The sequence below is a fragment of the Saccopteryx leptura genome, chromosome 5, assembly GCF_036850995.1.
Source record: "Saccopteryx leptura isolate mSacLep1 chromosome 5, mSacLep1_pri_phased_curated, whole genome shotgun sequence".
Taxonomy (NCBI): domain Eukaryota; kingdom Metazoa; phylum Chordata; class Mammalia; order Chiroptera; family Emballonuridae; genus Saccopteryx; species Saccopteryx leptura.
This window is the reverse complement of record NC_089507.1, coordinates 17,889,709-17,905,612: the sequence shown is the minus strand read 5'-3', so window position 1 is coordinate 17,905,612 and position 15,904 is coordinate 17,889,709. Positions and strand designations below refer to the sequence as shown.

The 15,904-nt window shown below is 40.9% G+C and overlaps 1 protein-coding gene across 6 annotated transcripts in view; it reads right to left on the bottom strand.

The window, feature by feature from the left end:
* Positions 1–718: 718 nt before the first annotated feature.
* Positions 719–15,904, bottom strand: part of RBPJ (recombination signal binding protein for immunoglobulin kappa J region) — a 212,844-nt gene continuing 197,658 nt past the window's right edge. For all 6 annotated transcript variants that reach the window (XM_066384857.1, XM_066384854.1, XM_066384853.1 and 3 more), the window contains 7 exons: positions 14,390–14,564; positions 11,447–11,584; positions 11,186–11,298; positions 7,010–7,150; positions 5,865–6,020; positions 5,392–5,495; positions 719–4,969 (listed from right to left, as the gene is read on the bottom strand). In XM_066384857.1, coding sequence (XP_066240954.1) covers positions 4,654–4,969; positions 5,392–5,495; positions 5,865–6,020; positions 7,010–7,150; positions 11,186–11,298; positions 11,447–11,584; positions 14,390–14,564 — 1,143 coding nt within the window. In that variant the 3' untranslated portion in view covers positions 719–4,653. The remainder of the gene's footprint in view (positions 4,970–5,391; positions 5,496–5,864; positions 6,021–7,009; positions 7,151–11,185; positions 11,299–11,446; positions 11,585–14,389; positions 14,565–15,904) is intronic.

The window sequence follows — 15,904 nt, the reverse complement described above, 5'->3', positions numbered from 1 at the left end:
AGGCCATTCCCCCCCACCACTTCCGGAAGGGGCACCTCTTTCATTGATGCTCAGTGAGAGGAGCACTGTATGTGGCGGCCCTCCAACGGTCTGAGGGACAGTGAACTGGCCCCCTGTGTAAAGTTTGGGGACCCCTGATAGAGGTTCAGTGACAAAACCCACATGCACACACGTAAGGTCATATCCTACTTACAGCAAGGGCCACAAACTTATATTTTCTTCTCAATTCTAAGCCCAGTAACCACTATCAATCTTAGCCTTTAAGACCGCCCAATTCAAATTCCAGCTAAATTGTTTCCTATTTACTTAACAATTACTATTTTCAGAGTAAGATGTCTTTAGCAAAACCCTGGTAACTTTTTTTAAATACTTTTTTCCTTGGGGGGGGAGGCAGGATAATAAACTATAATTAAAAATATATATAAATCTCCCCTTTTACTATTCCCCTATTAAACAAAATATGCTGTCTCCAGGAGCCTCAAGCAAAAAGCACAAACCATATATGTTGTTTTGTACTCCAGACCAAATGACAACCTTATAGTGGAAAAGCAAGTTGTTAATATTTTCCAGTTTTGCTGACATTAGCTTGAAATGTTCCTGAACCCGGGAGATGCCCTTGGGTGACGAAGCCCCGCCCCACTTCCCCGGGAAGAAAGCACTCCTCCCTTAGAGCGGCACAACCACGAGTAATTTCAGGCATGAGGCACAGTCAACAGAAGACTTTTCCAATGGTTTACATTTCCTTTTTATTTATTCCTTGAAACTGCCCGTATTGCAGGTTTCTCACGGGTGAAATATGGAACTGAGCAGATTCTTTTTTTTCTACAAAATTATGGTATAAACTTGCTCAATTTTCTATCTTATTGCTAACAAACCTTACAGGCGCACAGTTTGTAAAATAAACCCCTTAAGGACTGAATGTGTAGAGCATGCCGCAAGGTACAAGAAATTAGCTAAAAATGAGCATATAAACCTACATTTGGACCAACACAGTATTGAAGGCTGGCAAACATTTATCACAACACAGGGAAAAATTAATAAAAGGAGATACAGTTCAGTCCTGAAAGGGTTAAGTAGAAACCCTAATATATTATTGTTTCTAACCATCCATCCCACATTACAGTGCTTGAAAACAAAGTAAAAAGTCTGGCACAGAAAATTACGCACATTTGTTCAGTACTCATCAGAAACAGCTGCTTTTGAAATCAAAAGTAAGTAACTTGGTTAATAATTGAATAGCAAAGGAACCTCCCTCCCCCCTGGATTATCTGGTTAAACATGACTAGTTTAGTTCTCAAAAAACTCCATCGGAAATTTTTTGTGAGGGCACAGATGGTACCGGTTTCATTAGAGAAAAATAAAAAAACTACTAACCAGTTTTGATCACAAATAAGTCTGTGTAGTAAGAGTGATGAATATTTTGCTAATTAACATGTATGAGGATGCCTTCAGTTGCCACAGTTTTTAAGAAAAGTCAGCAGCAGGTTAAATATTATACTAGTGTCAACTCAGAAGTCCTTCTAAATAAAAAGGGCATTTTATACTTAAAGCCTTGAGCTCGCCTCTTCCCCATCTGTGTGATCAGTTCAGTGGAACCAACAGAAACATACTGGATCACACACTCGGCTTCTACACGGATTTTTAGAATCACTGCATCGAATGACAAGAAGCTAAGATGCACTTCTAAAACAGAATTAAAACACCTCCCCTCCCCCCTAAAAAAACAACAACCCTCAAATGCACTATCCTTTAACTGAAGCCGGTACCATTCTAAGAGTGTTTGGGGAGGGAAAATGACCAGCGTCTCTAATAATGCCACCATGGAGGGGCGGGGGGAGCGCTTCTACTATAAACAGGGAGCAAGGCTCCTATAAGTTAGATGCTAAAAGTGATTTATAAATTTATGAAAAAGACTTTTTAAGCAGCTGACAAAAGAACTACCTATAACAGTGAGCTACAACAGACAAATCATTTCAGTCTTTACTTTGTGGTACACAGAATGACCAAAATATAGCAGGGGTAACCTATATAAGTACGTTCTTGGACTTTTCAGAAAAACAAACAGAAAAAGAATTTACAGTCTAATATCTCATTATCTTATTAAAAGAAACGAAAAGCCAAAATAAGATATATTTAAATAATGAAAAAGCAAAAGTTCCTTTCAATAAAGCCATAAACTGGAAAGATTATTTTGAGCTGCAAAGCTGGGTAAGGAACAGTTTATTCTTCAAAAGTATCTCATCTGCTATTAGTTAATTTCGTATGATTTTGTAACTAAAGACCAAACCGGGGAGGCTGAGGACACTTGTGACCATGAACTGTGAAGCAGCGCGGGGCTTGCACCCGTCTAGACCAGAGCCCTGGGACAAGGTCGCTGCGGGACTCAGCGAGCGAATCACCACCACTCAGAAATAAGCACGCTAGTACGGAACGGACAGTAAACAGCTAAAACAAAGAGAGATAAGGCCACGATGAGTCTGCCCTTGATCACTGGAACAGCTGTGAAGTGTGAGGCAGGGTCTGCTACAGGAGAGCAGCGCGGGTCCGCGGCAGACCTGGAGAGAAGGCGCTATACAGCGTGGTGCGTGCGCTGTGAGCGATGAGAAAGGCTTGCAGGAACAGAAAACCGCAACAGCTTTGATTTGACCACTAATGTGTTTTTACACATGACTTCCCCCTTGAGAACTGAGGGAAAAGTGATTTAAAGATGTTGGGAATCATATTTACACTGACATAGTCTGAGCAAAAGAATGAGTGATGAAGACAGCCACGCTGCAAACGCTACGAACAATGATGCTGAAAAAGTCTACCGATGGAAACTTTTCCACAACAGCCCAGGACACCAGAAAGACAATGTTCTGTATGGAAATACTGGAGGAAGTTACAGTTCTGCGTTCATAAGGTACTTGTGGCTCCTGTTTTATGGGACAGTAAAAAGCTTACCATCATCTAGAGGTAGTTTTTACTCTAAGGAGGATGATTGTATTACTAGCCTGTGTCCTATAACATGACACACGGGGTTCCTGCACTAAACATAGCCCAATGAGTCCGCTTCAATTTCTAAGAAACCAAAGGCGAAACCCAGGTGCAGAGACGGAAGCAATGGAAAATGGGCGCTTAGCACGCAAGGCCGGCCCTCTGGCCTGCCTGCGCCAGCTCCCAACGGGAGGGGAAAGACATGTTTCTGAGGAGGAGACATCTGTAGAGACATGAAGTACTGGGAAAGAGAAGACAGGAGAAAAAAAAAGGCAGAGAGAAATGGAAAGGTAAGTTACACTTTCATGTTTATAATTTCACAACTATCTGTTTCTAAAGTACTGCCTTCCAGCTACTTTAGTGGACCAGCTAATAAGAGCATCCTGGTTTAAGATTACAATGTCTTCTTGGCCTAGACTACCCCCCCAAAAGTAAATTAAAAACATGCTTTTGCTGAGATTTTTCCTCATTATACAATAAGGGCACCATCTACCAACTGGTAGCAAATACTTCTATGATATTTTTTTTGTCATATACCAACAAGGCAGAAAACATCCTATTGAATGAAATCATTGGGAACATTACCAGTTCAAAATAAAATGTTTAAAGAAAACATCCTACTGAATGAAATCATTGGGAACATTACGAGTTCAAAATAAAATGTTTAACTTACACATAATACAAGTTATGTACAAGATCAGGCAGGGGAATCGGGACGCTCCCTGACGCGCGCACGGAGACCCGTGCGTGAACAGGGCGAGGGCAGGGCGCACTTCCCACACCGCCGGGTCCGCACCCCTAGCTCATTCAGGACTTAATTGGCCACGCTGAACTCCGTGTCAACGTTAGAACCGCTTGGATCACCACTATAAATACATTTAAAGAAAGGAAAAGAAAGAAAACATGGAAGTGACTGACTGCTGAACATCCGAGAACAGAGACGAAGTTAATGAGCGCTGCGTGGACTGCAGGCAAGGCGGAGGCTTTCTTTTTTAAAGCTTTTGCACAGACTTCATATAATCTTTAAAAAAAAAAAATGCAGGCCTTTACAGGATCTGACTTGCTGAAATCAAAACAATTTCAACCACGAAAAGTCATAAGACTTCAGCTTTAAAAAAATAAAAATAAACAGAACAGTTCGGGCAACCTGGAAGAGTACGGGACTCAGACTGAAGGCGCGGTCAGGCCGGCAGCCTGAACGCGCCGACGAGCAGGAGCTCGGGGAGCCGAGGGACAGCCTATTTGGTAACAAAGGTGCACTATATACGGTGATATAAAAAGGTATGATGAAAATGTACCTTTTACTAAAGCTTATACAAGTTCCTTGGTCCATAAAAACTATGTTAGATTTGTGTCTTCTAGTCTGATTAATGTTTATTCCAGCCACATCTCTATTTCTTGCCCATTTAAACAAAACCAAACAAAAGCCAACCAAAAATAACAGCTGAAGAAAAATCAATTTCCAACAGTTTGTACGTGTTGTTTTCTTTCGGTTTGTTTTACTGTGGCTTCCGCACTTCAGATCAGCACTTGCAGGTAATGGGGTTTTTAAAGAGTATCGCCCAGTATGAAAAGCTTTCCCAAGAAACCACAAAAGATTGTTCATTTTTTCCTTTCTTGTTTTGTCAACATTTTGCCACACCCAAGTCAGTTTAAGTCCCTGCAACAGGCCGGTAGTTAGGACACGACGGTCGCTGTAGATGATGTGACATTGGTTGAATTTGTGCTGACGTTTGTGTAACTGCCCTCGCTGTTTGTGTTGGATTCACTGGGGGGCACTTGGCTGGAGTTGGCTCTCAGGATGGCCCCGGCTGCGCTGCAGTGTGGCCGAGGCCCTGGTTCTGGTGTGTAGGTAAAGGTAAGGCTGGTGGAGTAAATGATTCCATCGTTTCGGACCAAAGTTACTGGAACCTGGACTGGCTGCCGGACCCACCGCCAGCCTTCTCGGAATGCAGAAATGTCGGGGACCACGCAGAGCATACTCTCTCCACATCTGAGGAGGAAAGAAAGTCACTGAGATGCACAGCAAATTTTGAGCTGAAACCTAAAATGAGGTTGCTTAACCCATTGAGTAGTGAGTTTTTCTCATGCTCGCTGACCCCTGGGAGTGAGTTGCTTTTTTTTTCTTCAAAAAATGAAAGTTCCGGTTACAGTTTTATTAACTTTAAAATCATGTTTGTTTGGTAGCCAATTTATGGAAACAAGAAGTACATTTGCCTTTTTTTAATGCTGGCTTACACATTTTAAAAATAATTTTTGTTATGATGGTACTCTGGATGGTCAGGAGGCACGAGGCTGTACAATGAACGTTCGTACTACTCAAAGGGTTAATACATTACAATCATTTCCCAGGAAAGGGTCTCGTCCACCCACCCCCACCAAAAACTGGATGATGGAAAAAGTTTTATCAAGTACCTGTACATAGTTTCAGCTTCTACATCCCCAAACCACACTCGTAAATTTGGGGTGAAATTCTGTCCTGTAAGTTCAAGCATTGCTACATCCCCTCCGCCATTCAACTGCAATGCACAGAAAACCAGAACAACATGTGAGGAAACTTTTCGTGTCTCATTCCAGGGCACAGGTGAGTTTCTCATTCAGTGATCATTTATTTGTATTTAAAATGCATCTTTTAAATTATATGACTATAAGACAAAGTGAGCTGAAAACATCAAGATAACATACATGTTGGTTTTAAATTTAAATTTACTTGCAATTAAATAGGCTCCTATTTTTGGTTTTCTATTAACAAATAATGGACAACAAAATACCCAAATCACAATATTTGGGGGGAAAAATCAAAATTATTCTAAAACAAAATGATGCTAAGCCATGGCTGAGAGAAGTTATGAGGAGTTAAGAGTCGACGTGTGAGCAAGTGGTCTCACCTGAAGACTCTCTACGACAGGCACAGGTGTGACGGGGGCAAGGACGGGGCCCATCCCCTCATAAAACGTATACTCTGCCTTGTCCGTGCTGATGATTGTCCAGGAAGCTCCATCGTTTATCATCTCTTTATTTGGTTCTTTTGGGCATGGAGTGGCCTTATAGAGAAAGTTTAGAAATTTTTATATGCATTGCATATAAAAGTAACGACTTTAACAAGTAACCTTTATAGACTCGAGTTAACATGAAAAGAATTTAGTAAGAATTTGTAAACTTTGCCAGTATGGTGCTTTGCCAGTCCCTAAATAAACACAAACGAACAGTAACATGAAAATCTGACACAGTTTTTATTATAATATGAAATCTTTCAGTGACATATTAAATAACTGATAATATCCTTCAGAATAACCATTTCAGAGTACACCAGTACCTGCACAAAAAGGTCAGTGTCTGGTGCAAATAGCTGTTTAAAACTCTTCAGGGATCCCTAAGAAAGAGACCAGGAGACCCTCCTGCTTAGAAAACAGCTAGAAACTTAGGTACTTTCTGAAGATTTGGCCAAGGCGCAAATCAAAAATCCCCCACCGCTCGCTACCTTTAAATCCCCTGGACTGGTCCATCAGCGCTGGGCTGGGGACATGGCTGTGTATGGCTGTGCCTCAGAAAAGATCTCCAGATGTTTACAAACAAGTTTCACAGGAAAGTGTAACTCTCCTATCAAATAAGCTGCCCGTGTCATAAACGTTCTCATGAAAGCCTTCTGAGTAAATGTAGTTAAAATTAGCTTTTGAAACATGTCATCATTACTATCTTGAAGACCTCACCATATATCTGGTGAGAATTATGAACCCTCCCCCCAAATACACATGCATCCACACACAACTTCAGAGTACCCACTGAGCACCCCAAATCTGCTTGTGGATAATCTGGGGGGCTTTCTGTACCCCAGAACTAGATACCAACTTTTCTCTGAGATTATTTTCGAGAGCTTTGAGTTCTTCCCTGAAGTAGGATGACCACCACGTCTGGACTTGAGATAAATACCTAACCCAGCTCCATGTAAGACACCATTAACATTAAACCAGACTTTCATGTTTCTGTATGCTATCAACCTAATACACATTTTAGATTCCACCAGGAAACATACCTGAAACTGGATTATTCTTTCTTGAGAAAGGCACAAGTACATTCTTTCCGTATCCTTAAGGAAAAACGCACACTTATGGAGTTGTGACACGGGGTCATCTGCATCCAGTAATGCCGTCTGCTTGTCAACTTTCCTAATTATCTGCATTTCAGCAATTAAACGAGAAAAGATCATCACACACGAAGAGTTTTCATTAGGTACATTTTTAAGAGCTATATAATAAATACTACATTATTTGTCATACACCTACTCACGCAAGCATTTACAAAAAGTAAGGCTAAGGTACAAGAAATACTTCCAGGTCGCAAGCCTGGCAGATGTGGAGCTGGTGCGCTTCCTCCACGAGCACCTGAAACAGGGCAGCGGTGTCTCCTGGGTCAGTGCTTTCACGCTCTACTGCGCGTACGACTCCTCCAGGGTCCCTGTTACAAATACATCTGTTCTGCTCCTACAGATCTTGTGTGGGGCCTCAGGTTCGGCATTTTTAACAAATTCCCAGCTGATGCTAACCCTGTCGGTCTGTATTTTGAGCAGCAAGCTCAGATGACCTTCCCAATAAAATACAATGACAAATTTTAAAAAATTAAAATAAAATGAAAAATACTCCAACATCAAAGGAAAAACTATCTCTAAAGGCTATCTGGGTGTGGTAGTCAATACAGTCCATTATATATATATATTTAAACCTAAAATAGGTATCATTTTTCAGATTAGAAATGAGCCCAGAAAGGTCAAGTAAATTCCTCAAAATCACCAGTTTAGTAGCTGAAGGGCCAGACTCTGATTCCGGAGCTGGCTGCCACTGCATTCCACAAGCTTATAACCCAAATAGTCCACAGCTCGCATGGACATCTGAATAATAATCCTATCAAACCTCAGGTGTCACTTGTCACATAGAAAGTAACCACCAAGTGTTTGGTGACTATGAAGATCACTCCCAATAGCACACAAACATTTCTCACCTAGAACGACAGGTAGACCCTGTGTGCATCCCTCCCACCATCCATTTCACTTCTCTTCTTCCTCACAGCCCAACCTCCTGACTTCCTGCCGGCCGGCTGTTCCAAGTCTCCACTGCAGCTGCTCCTGTCGAGGCCTCCAGGGACTTCCACACCGATGAGTCCCCATCTGAACAGCTTTCTCGGAGCCTCCTATAACACGTTCTCCTTTCAGAGAGCACTGCTCACCAGGCGCTGGTGCCCGGGGCTGAGCCCCCGGGCCCTTCTCTCCCACACGCTGTACTATTCAGACTGGCGACTCTAGAGTCTGTGCTTCCAGCCCTACCCTCTCTGGCAGGTGACCCGTCTATTTCACTACCTAGTCACCAGTTCCTCTTTAGTTGTCCAGTGGGCTAGCTTAATCTTAATCAAAACAAGAATTTTTTATTTTCTTTCTCCTAAACATAAATCTCCCCCAATCCCCAGCTCAAATAAATGGCACCACCGTTCACTCAATCCAAAACCTTGAAGTCATCCTTGAATCCTTGCTTTCTCTTACGCCCAATCTTCCAATTTGTCCACAAACTGCGAGGTCTACTTTCAAATAAATCAGTCCCCTCTCATCACCTTAGCATTACAGTCCTAGTCTAAGATATCATCATCAACTCTTGCCTGAATTACAGCGAAGGCCCAACCACTTCCATCTCTGCTCCCACTCTTCCAGCCCTACGTTCTCCCCTCCACAGAGCAGCCACACGATCCTTCTGTACACAAACCAGCCATCAGCCCCTGTCTAAACCCCTATCGTACACAGATCATAGAAAGTCCTTACGCTAGATACCGAGAGGAACTTGACAAGACGGGCCCAGGGCTAACCCCGAGCCTCATTTCCTGCCACTTGCCTCCTCCGCCTCTTCCGGCTCCAAGGGCAACGACTTCCTTCCTAGTCCTCACACATTCCTGTCTTAAATTCTTTCCACACAGACTGTCTGAAATGCTCCTTTACCCACTGGTGGTTTTCCAACTTCATTCTGGTCTCTGTTCAAATATCCCCACGTAGAAGACTTCTCTGATTACTCTAAGACACGTTCCCAATCCCTACTCCTTTATCCTTTACAAATCTGCTTTTATCACATATCAACCTTTTAATACTTTATGTGGGTATTTCTTTAGCTGATTTTTTCCTTTCTCCCTATCAAAATGTAAGCTCCATGAGGACAGAAGTCTGTCTTGCTCACCTGGCACACAGAAGACTCGAGATTATTTGGAAGCTACATTTAAATTTAACAATGATTTTAGACCGATTTTTGAATGTTGCAAGCAAGCCTAAGGCTTCCTGTAAGTCTATAAGCAAGCACTCACATGTCTTCCACCAGGTAAAAGTCAGATTCACCTACAGCAGCAATTTTCAACTGTTTCCATTTCCTGGCACACATCAACTAATTACTAAAATTCTGCATCACACTAAAAAATATGTATTTTGCTGACCTGACAAAAATTTTGATTCATTTACACTGGATGGCTATTGTTGTGTTGGCTGTTGTCATTTTTGTCTTTTTTAATTTTGACAATCCAAGGGAAAAGAGAGCAGTGCTCCTACTAAATGGGTCCATGATGGCGAACCTTTTTATAAAACCGCCCACTTTTGCAGTGCTGGTCAACCTGGTCCCTCCCACCCACTAGTGGGTGGTCTAGCTTTCATGGTGGGCGTGGCGGAGCAACAAAACAGTGCCGCGATTGGCCCACCATGAAAGCTGGAATGCCCACTAATGGGCGGGAGGGACCAAGTTGACCAGCACTGCAAAAGTGGGTGGTTTTTATAAAAAGGTTCGCCATCACGGGAATAGGTATTGCATGGTTTAAAAATTCTTGCGGCACACCACTGGAAAATCACTGGTCTACGGTACTATTTTATTGTGTGTGTACCCCACTGTTTCTCTACTGGCTAGTAGGAATAAGCACATTGAGGACACGGGCCGTGATTGGTTCCTTTTATTCCCCACAGTAAGTCTCTGGACAGAGACACTGCTGAATGAGCCAGCTCTCAGCAATACAGAAACTGAGGATAACCACTACCATTTGTCTATGTAAATGCATCGCTTAGAATTTAATGCCAAAGCAGATAAACATTATCCTTGAAAGAGCAATACCAAACAAATGAAAAGTAAACGAGTAAATACTGATTTGGTTTGTTGTTTTTTTGTTTGTAGCTTTCTTTCCATTTTTTTAAACTTTTCCCTACTTTTACCCTTCTTAGAATTGTATTTTATCTCAGTTTAAGGTTTTATAAATTAATATTACTACATACTTTAGCTTATTAAATTGAAGTGGGAAATAAAACCATCTTGTAAAGCCATGACAGAGAAAAAACAAAACAAAACAAAAACAAGAAAAAGGTTGCATTTACTTAGATAATTATAGACCCAGCCTCTGCTGAAACAGTCCCAGAAAAGAGAAGCCAATGAAATACTTCACCGGAGATAAATAGAAAGCATACGCAGCTTATATTCAATACTCAATGTTCTTCCCTTCGCCCAACCCCCTCCCGACCTCACCTCGAATCAAACTTACTTGCAGTCCCCTCCATGATATAACTAAATTTTATTCTGGTTCAGAAACAGAGGAGGAGTATGAGAGCAGAGTGTAAGTGGCCTTTGCTTTCATTTAGTAAGAAAAGCAGTCTTTAGTTTCATGATCTCCCCAGTGAACAAAAAGCCCTAAACAATACCTCTCTTCCAGAGTAAAAAATACCAATTTAATTTCATTTTTAAGAAATCTTTCTTCTTGTGGGAGAGTAAATTAGTAAAAATTATATTTCTAAAGAAATAGGACTTCCTATGTTTTTGAAAACTTGGTCCTAGGTTGGGAAGCAGCAGGTACCACAAGAAATGAATACAGTGTATCTGCATTAAGGAAAGAAATCACAATTTAATTTTATAGCGCCCTCTATGGAGCATGTTCAAATATCCAACCAAAAAGGAAAAATGCCACCAAAATTATGAGAAATAGCACAACAGGAAGTCATTAAAAATGCACTCATAAAAACCAGCTATTTGCCTGAAAGCATTTTAAACATAAAATGGGGCATAACTGTTGATTACAAATAGCAATAATTGTTAATATCTCTCTTTAAACTGAGAAGCATATACTTGAGGTATACTCTTCATTGGAACGTTGTGGCTTTTACATTTCCTTAGTTTTGACGACACATGTTACTAAAGCAATAGTGGAGCTGTACCAGTCTTGGGAGCGCCATGCCAGTGACAGAGCACACCAGCTTGACTGTCTGTCCATAATGGATGTAGCCATCACGGACTGTGAATTCCTCTCCTTCGGATTCATCGTCATCCACTGTGGGGGAGAGCAAAAGGAGATCCAATATTATCTGTCAGAATTCACTGATCTCCTTAGGAAAACAGCAAAACTTAATATACCTCTATGTCTTATTATCAAAAAGAATTTCACACTGGAATCAGCAAATGTACATTTTTATACTCACAGAGATGAATGTAAAATGCTCCCCACTGCTGAGAACTGGCATGGAAATTACCTCCTTCTACATGCAAGTATCTGGTGCTGACTGTCTGGGAGCGGAGTCGGTTGAACAGAGCCACCTTTGTTCCTGAGGCGATGCACACTGCGGGGAAAACACAGCCCCTGCTTATTGTGTGACCGGGGTGGGGAGAGGACAAGCTCGGGACCTGGCGAGTGAGCACTGTTCTTTACTATAATTTAATATTTATAGTATATGGAATTAACATAATTTAACATATTCTTTTAACAAATGTTTAACCTTCCAAAGAATATAGATACTATCCCCCCAAAGTTAAGGTAATTCTCATTAATAAGGTAAAAAAAAAAAAAATATGCTCACAAAAATCAATTTTAATTGAGAGCTACACTGTATGTTTAATGCAGTGCTATTCACTAAAGGGAAATTATTTAAAAACATAACAAATGTTCTACAGTGGAAACTGATTAAATAAATTACAATATCATTTGCTTGTTTAAATAACATGTAATCTAAATGCACGGATAAGAAAATATTTGTCTTCCTGGAGTATCACTGGATGGAAAGGCAGAGTGTAAGACCTGTAGGTGTGTGGTCCCATTAGGGAAACGTACAGGCCTTTATGTAATCACACGTGTGTCTCCATGTGCTCGTATCCAATGCTGGGGAAATATTCAGAGGAAGGGGTCCAGAGGGCTGTTCACCAAAGCTGATGGGAATTACCTTCTGGATATTGTGATTTTTAGAGATTTTGATTTCTTCTAAATACCTTAAAATACATAGCATTGCAGGAATTAAAAAAAAAAAAAAAAGCAGCCATATTTATCTAAGCAGAAAAATATTCTGAAAGAAAATATGTTCAAGAAACGTATGGTCAATAGGAATACCAAGTTGAGGTTAAATACAATCCTGTAATTTAAATGAGAAATAGCCTGAATACATAACTTTATATTCCTCCTGGTGCAAGAACACTTCACTTCCAGCAACAACAAAAAAAGAACCAAAGAACAAACTTAAATCTGGTCAAGCTCCTAAAGTGAGTAGTGACAAAGACTCTCTCCTTGACCAAACCTCAGACAGGCTCCTCCGGGCCCGCTTTCGACGAGGCCTCTTCATGGGCCCTGTCACTGGCCCAGTTCCTGCAGGAATCCTGTTAAGCCATCCTCCCACTTTTGTTATCTGATCAAGTTCCTCACCACCCTCCACCCCACACTATGTATCTGATATCGGAGGCCTGCCCTTAGCAAGCATTCTGTTAGACTGGTTTGTCAAACCCCCTACCCTTGATGTCTACTCTTAGTAGTTTTCCATCCGCTGACCACTTCCCACCCCCCACTTTGCTCCTTGCTATAAATCCCCATCTGCCCTTGTTGTATTTGGAATTGAGCTCAGCTGTACACTGGTCTCTTTTCCCCACTGCACAGCACTGAGTAAAATTTGTCTTCACCATCTTTAACTAGTGTCAGGATCTGTTTCACTGTAACACCACTATTCAGAGAAAATACATTAAATTAGCAAAGTCCAGTCTTTGGAAATCTCTCATGGCCAAATGACTCAGACTCTTGAATAAATAAATTACAGGAGAGAGAAAGAGATGGAGAGGGAATCTACAGATTAAAAAAAAGCAAACAGCTAACAAATGTAGAAATTATGAATAAAAGAATTAGAAAAGTCACTATTTTGCAGCTCTTGATGAAATACTTGTTTTAAGCAGCCATCATCAATGACGACTAAAACCGTTAGATTCAAGATCACTCAGGAACTTTGTAATAAATGAATTATGCTAACAACAGTTTGATTTACTGCTATAATCAATCTTAATATGACAAGAAGTGGGATGATCAGATATTACTTCTAATTCAGTAGGAGTGAACATATACAGGACAATCTAAATCCGAAATAAGAGTCTTGAGATCTAACCATAAGTTAGACATATGAGAGAGAAACATGTGATCAGATAGATCCAGAATATGGAAATTCCACAGGAAAAATTACTGGTTTCTTTAACAAATAAGAAAAAAACAAAAGGCTGGAGGGGAAGAGAAGAAACTATTACAGATTAAATCACATGAACCTCGTTTGGATCTGATTTTGAATGAGTCAATTGTTAAGAACATCAAAAACACATCTGTAAACACAGTATTTCTGAGACAATGTGAGAGCGCTGCCCGTGATCCGGCTTTTAGATGATGGCAGAGAGCTGTTCTCTCTGTTAGGGTACGTCATCTGTGAGAGGGCACTGCTGCAGAAATGGTGGTGGAAAGGACAGGCTATCTGAGAGTACAGAATACTACTCCAGCAGCGGGAAGAGAGGGGGTGCTGGTGGAGATCAAGACACAGAGCTGATAAAACCTGCCGAGGCCAGGTGGATGGCCACCTTTATACTACTCTGTCCCTTCTACTAAGTTTCAAAGTCTTCACAATAAAAAGTTACAATAAGAAAAATGGGTATAGGGGTTGAATGTTTAATTCAAACAGACAGCATTTGTCTTTGAGAATCTACAAATCTGCTGGTGAGACTGAAGTCTGGGCAGAGCAACAAGGCCGTGCTGGCTCTCAGGACGGCCTCAAAGCCCGTTTGGTACAACAGTGCCTGGCCGAGAGGGGCTCGGACACCCTCGGCAAATCCATGTTTGTGCAATGGGGGCTATTTGGTCCAAGACACCATGCTAATACCTTTCCCTCCAGTCACTGTGACAGCCCGGAGGAGAAAACGTCCCGTTCTTCCAAACGCCTCTGGGAGCAGTCAGGGGAGAGCCCACTCTAGGGGACAACCACCTCCCAAACCAGGCATGGTCCATTTTCAATTAAAAACAAAGAAGACAATAAAGCAGCAATAATAAATGAATGTGACATTTTCAGATAAGTTAAATTTATATTAATTCATGCCTTTTGAAAGTTGGGGACAAAACAGAAAACAAGTACACATACAGTCAGCATTTTTCAGTGACTGCTTCTTCTTGGAAGGCTTGGAGATGACTTTTATCCGCTTGCTGAGGAATACACCAATGTCATCACTGTTGCCGTAGAACATCTTGACGGACAACATGAAATGTTTTCTCTTGTCTGAATCCGATATGTACAACGTTTTGGCCGTGCAATAGTTCTGTGAAAGAAAATCAAGTTTTAATAGCACCAAAGCCTTGTTGGTTATGTACCTACAACTCTGTATGGTCATGACTAGGTCTGATCAGGTCTGAGGAGCTGAAGAAAACCAACTATAAAAATTAACCTCTGAAGAGTACAGGATCCTTATCAAGTCTATAAAACACTAGCATTGTGAGACATTTTACCCTCTCTAAAATAATGTTTAAAAACAGCCTTCTGTTCTATATAGCTCTGTCTACCGTATCTCCCCAAAGACACACTTTCCCCCCCAAAATTTGGGGTCTAAACCCTCAGTGCGTCTTATACAGTGGTTGTAGATTTTTTACTTGCATTTCCCGTTTTCTTTGCGCTTTTTTTTGCGCTTACTGTTGAAGACAGTGGTTCATCATCAGACACAGATGAGGACAAGCTAATGGATGGGAGTTTTGACAGTGATGAGTTGTTGTATGATTTTATGATGAATAAAACTTGAGTTCAATAACTTTATGTAATAATTTTTTTTTCAAATATCAGACCTCAAAATTAAGGTGCATCTTATACATGGCAGCATCTTGTACATGAGGAAATACAGTATGTCACAGAATTATTAATACTGGTGGTAATTTTTAAAAATTAAATTTTTCAGCTTAAAAAAATCTACAACTGTCTTTCTGTAAAAAAAAACATCAAAATGTTATCAAAAGTCAACCAAATTATGTAAAAAATTTTACCAGTTCTTTCCAAAATAGTGCATGCGACGTGAACACCTCTAAGTCTGAGGAAAACCACCTAAGTACTAACTGAAAGATCATAAAATACCTATGCCAAAAACAGCTTATATGGCCTGACTAGGCAGTGGTACAGTGGACAGAGTGTTGGACTGGGATGAGGAGGACCTGGGTTTGAGACTCCGAGGTCCTCAGCTTGAGCAAGGGGTCAATGGTCTGCTGTAGCCCCACGGTCAAGGCACATATGAGAAAGCAATCAATGAACAACTAAGGTGCTGCAACGAAGAAACTGATGCTTCTCATCTCTCTCCCTTCCTGTCTGTCTGCCCCTATCTGTCCCTCTCTGTGTGTCTCTCTCTCTGTCACTCTCTCTCTCTTTCTCACACACACACACACACACACACAACAGCTTATATGAGTATACTTTAAAGGACTCTTTAAAAATTGTTAATTTCACTCAATGGGCTAATTCATATTGTATCACCAAGAGAACTGAATTGAAAGGTTCTAGAAAATTAAACTAAATTAGCTAATAAAATCCTAGAAAACAGCAAGTAAACCTTTCTATAAAGAACTTAAAACAACTTAGACATCTGCTCTAAAATGAAAAGAAATATCTGATCTAATGCTG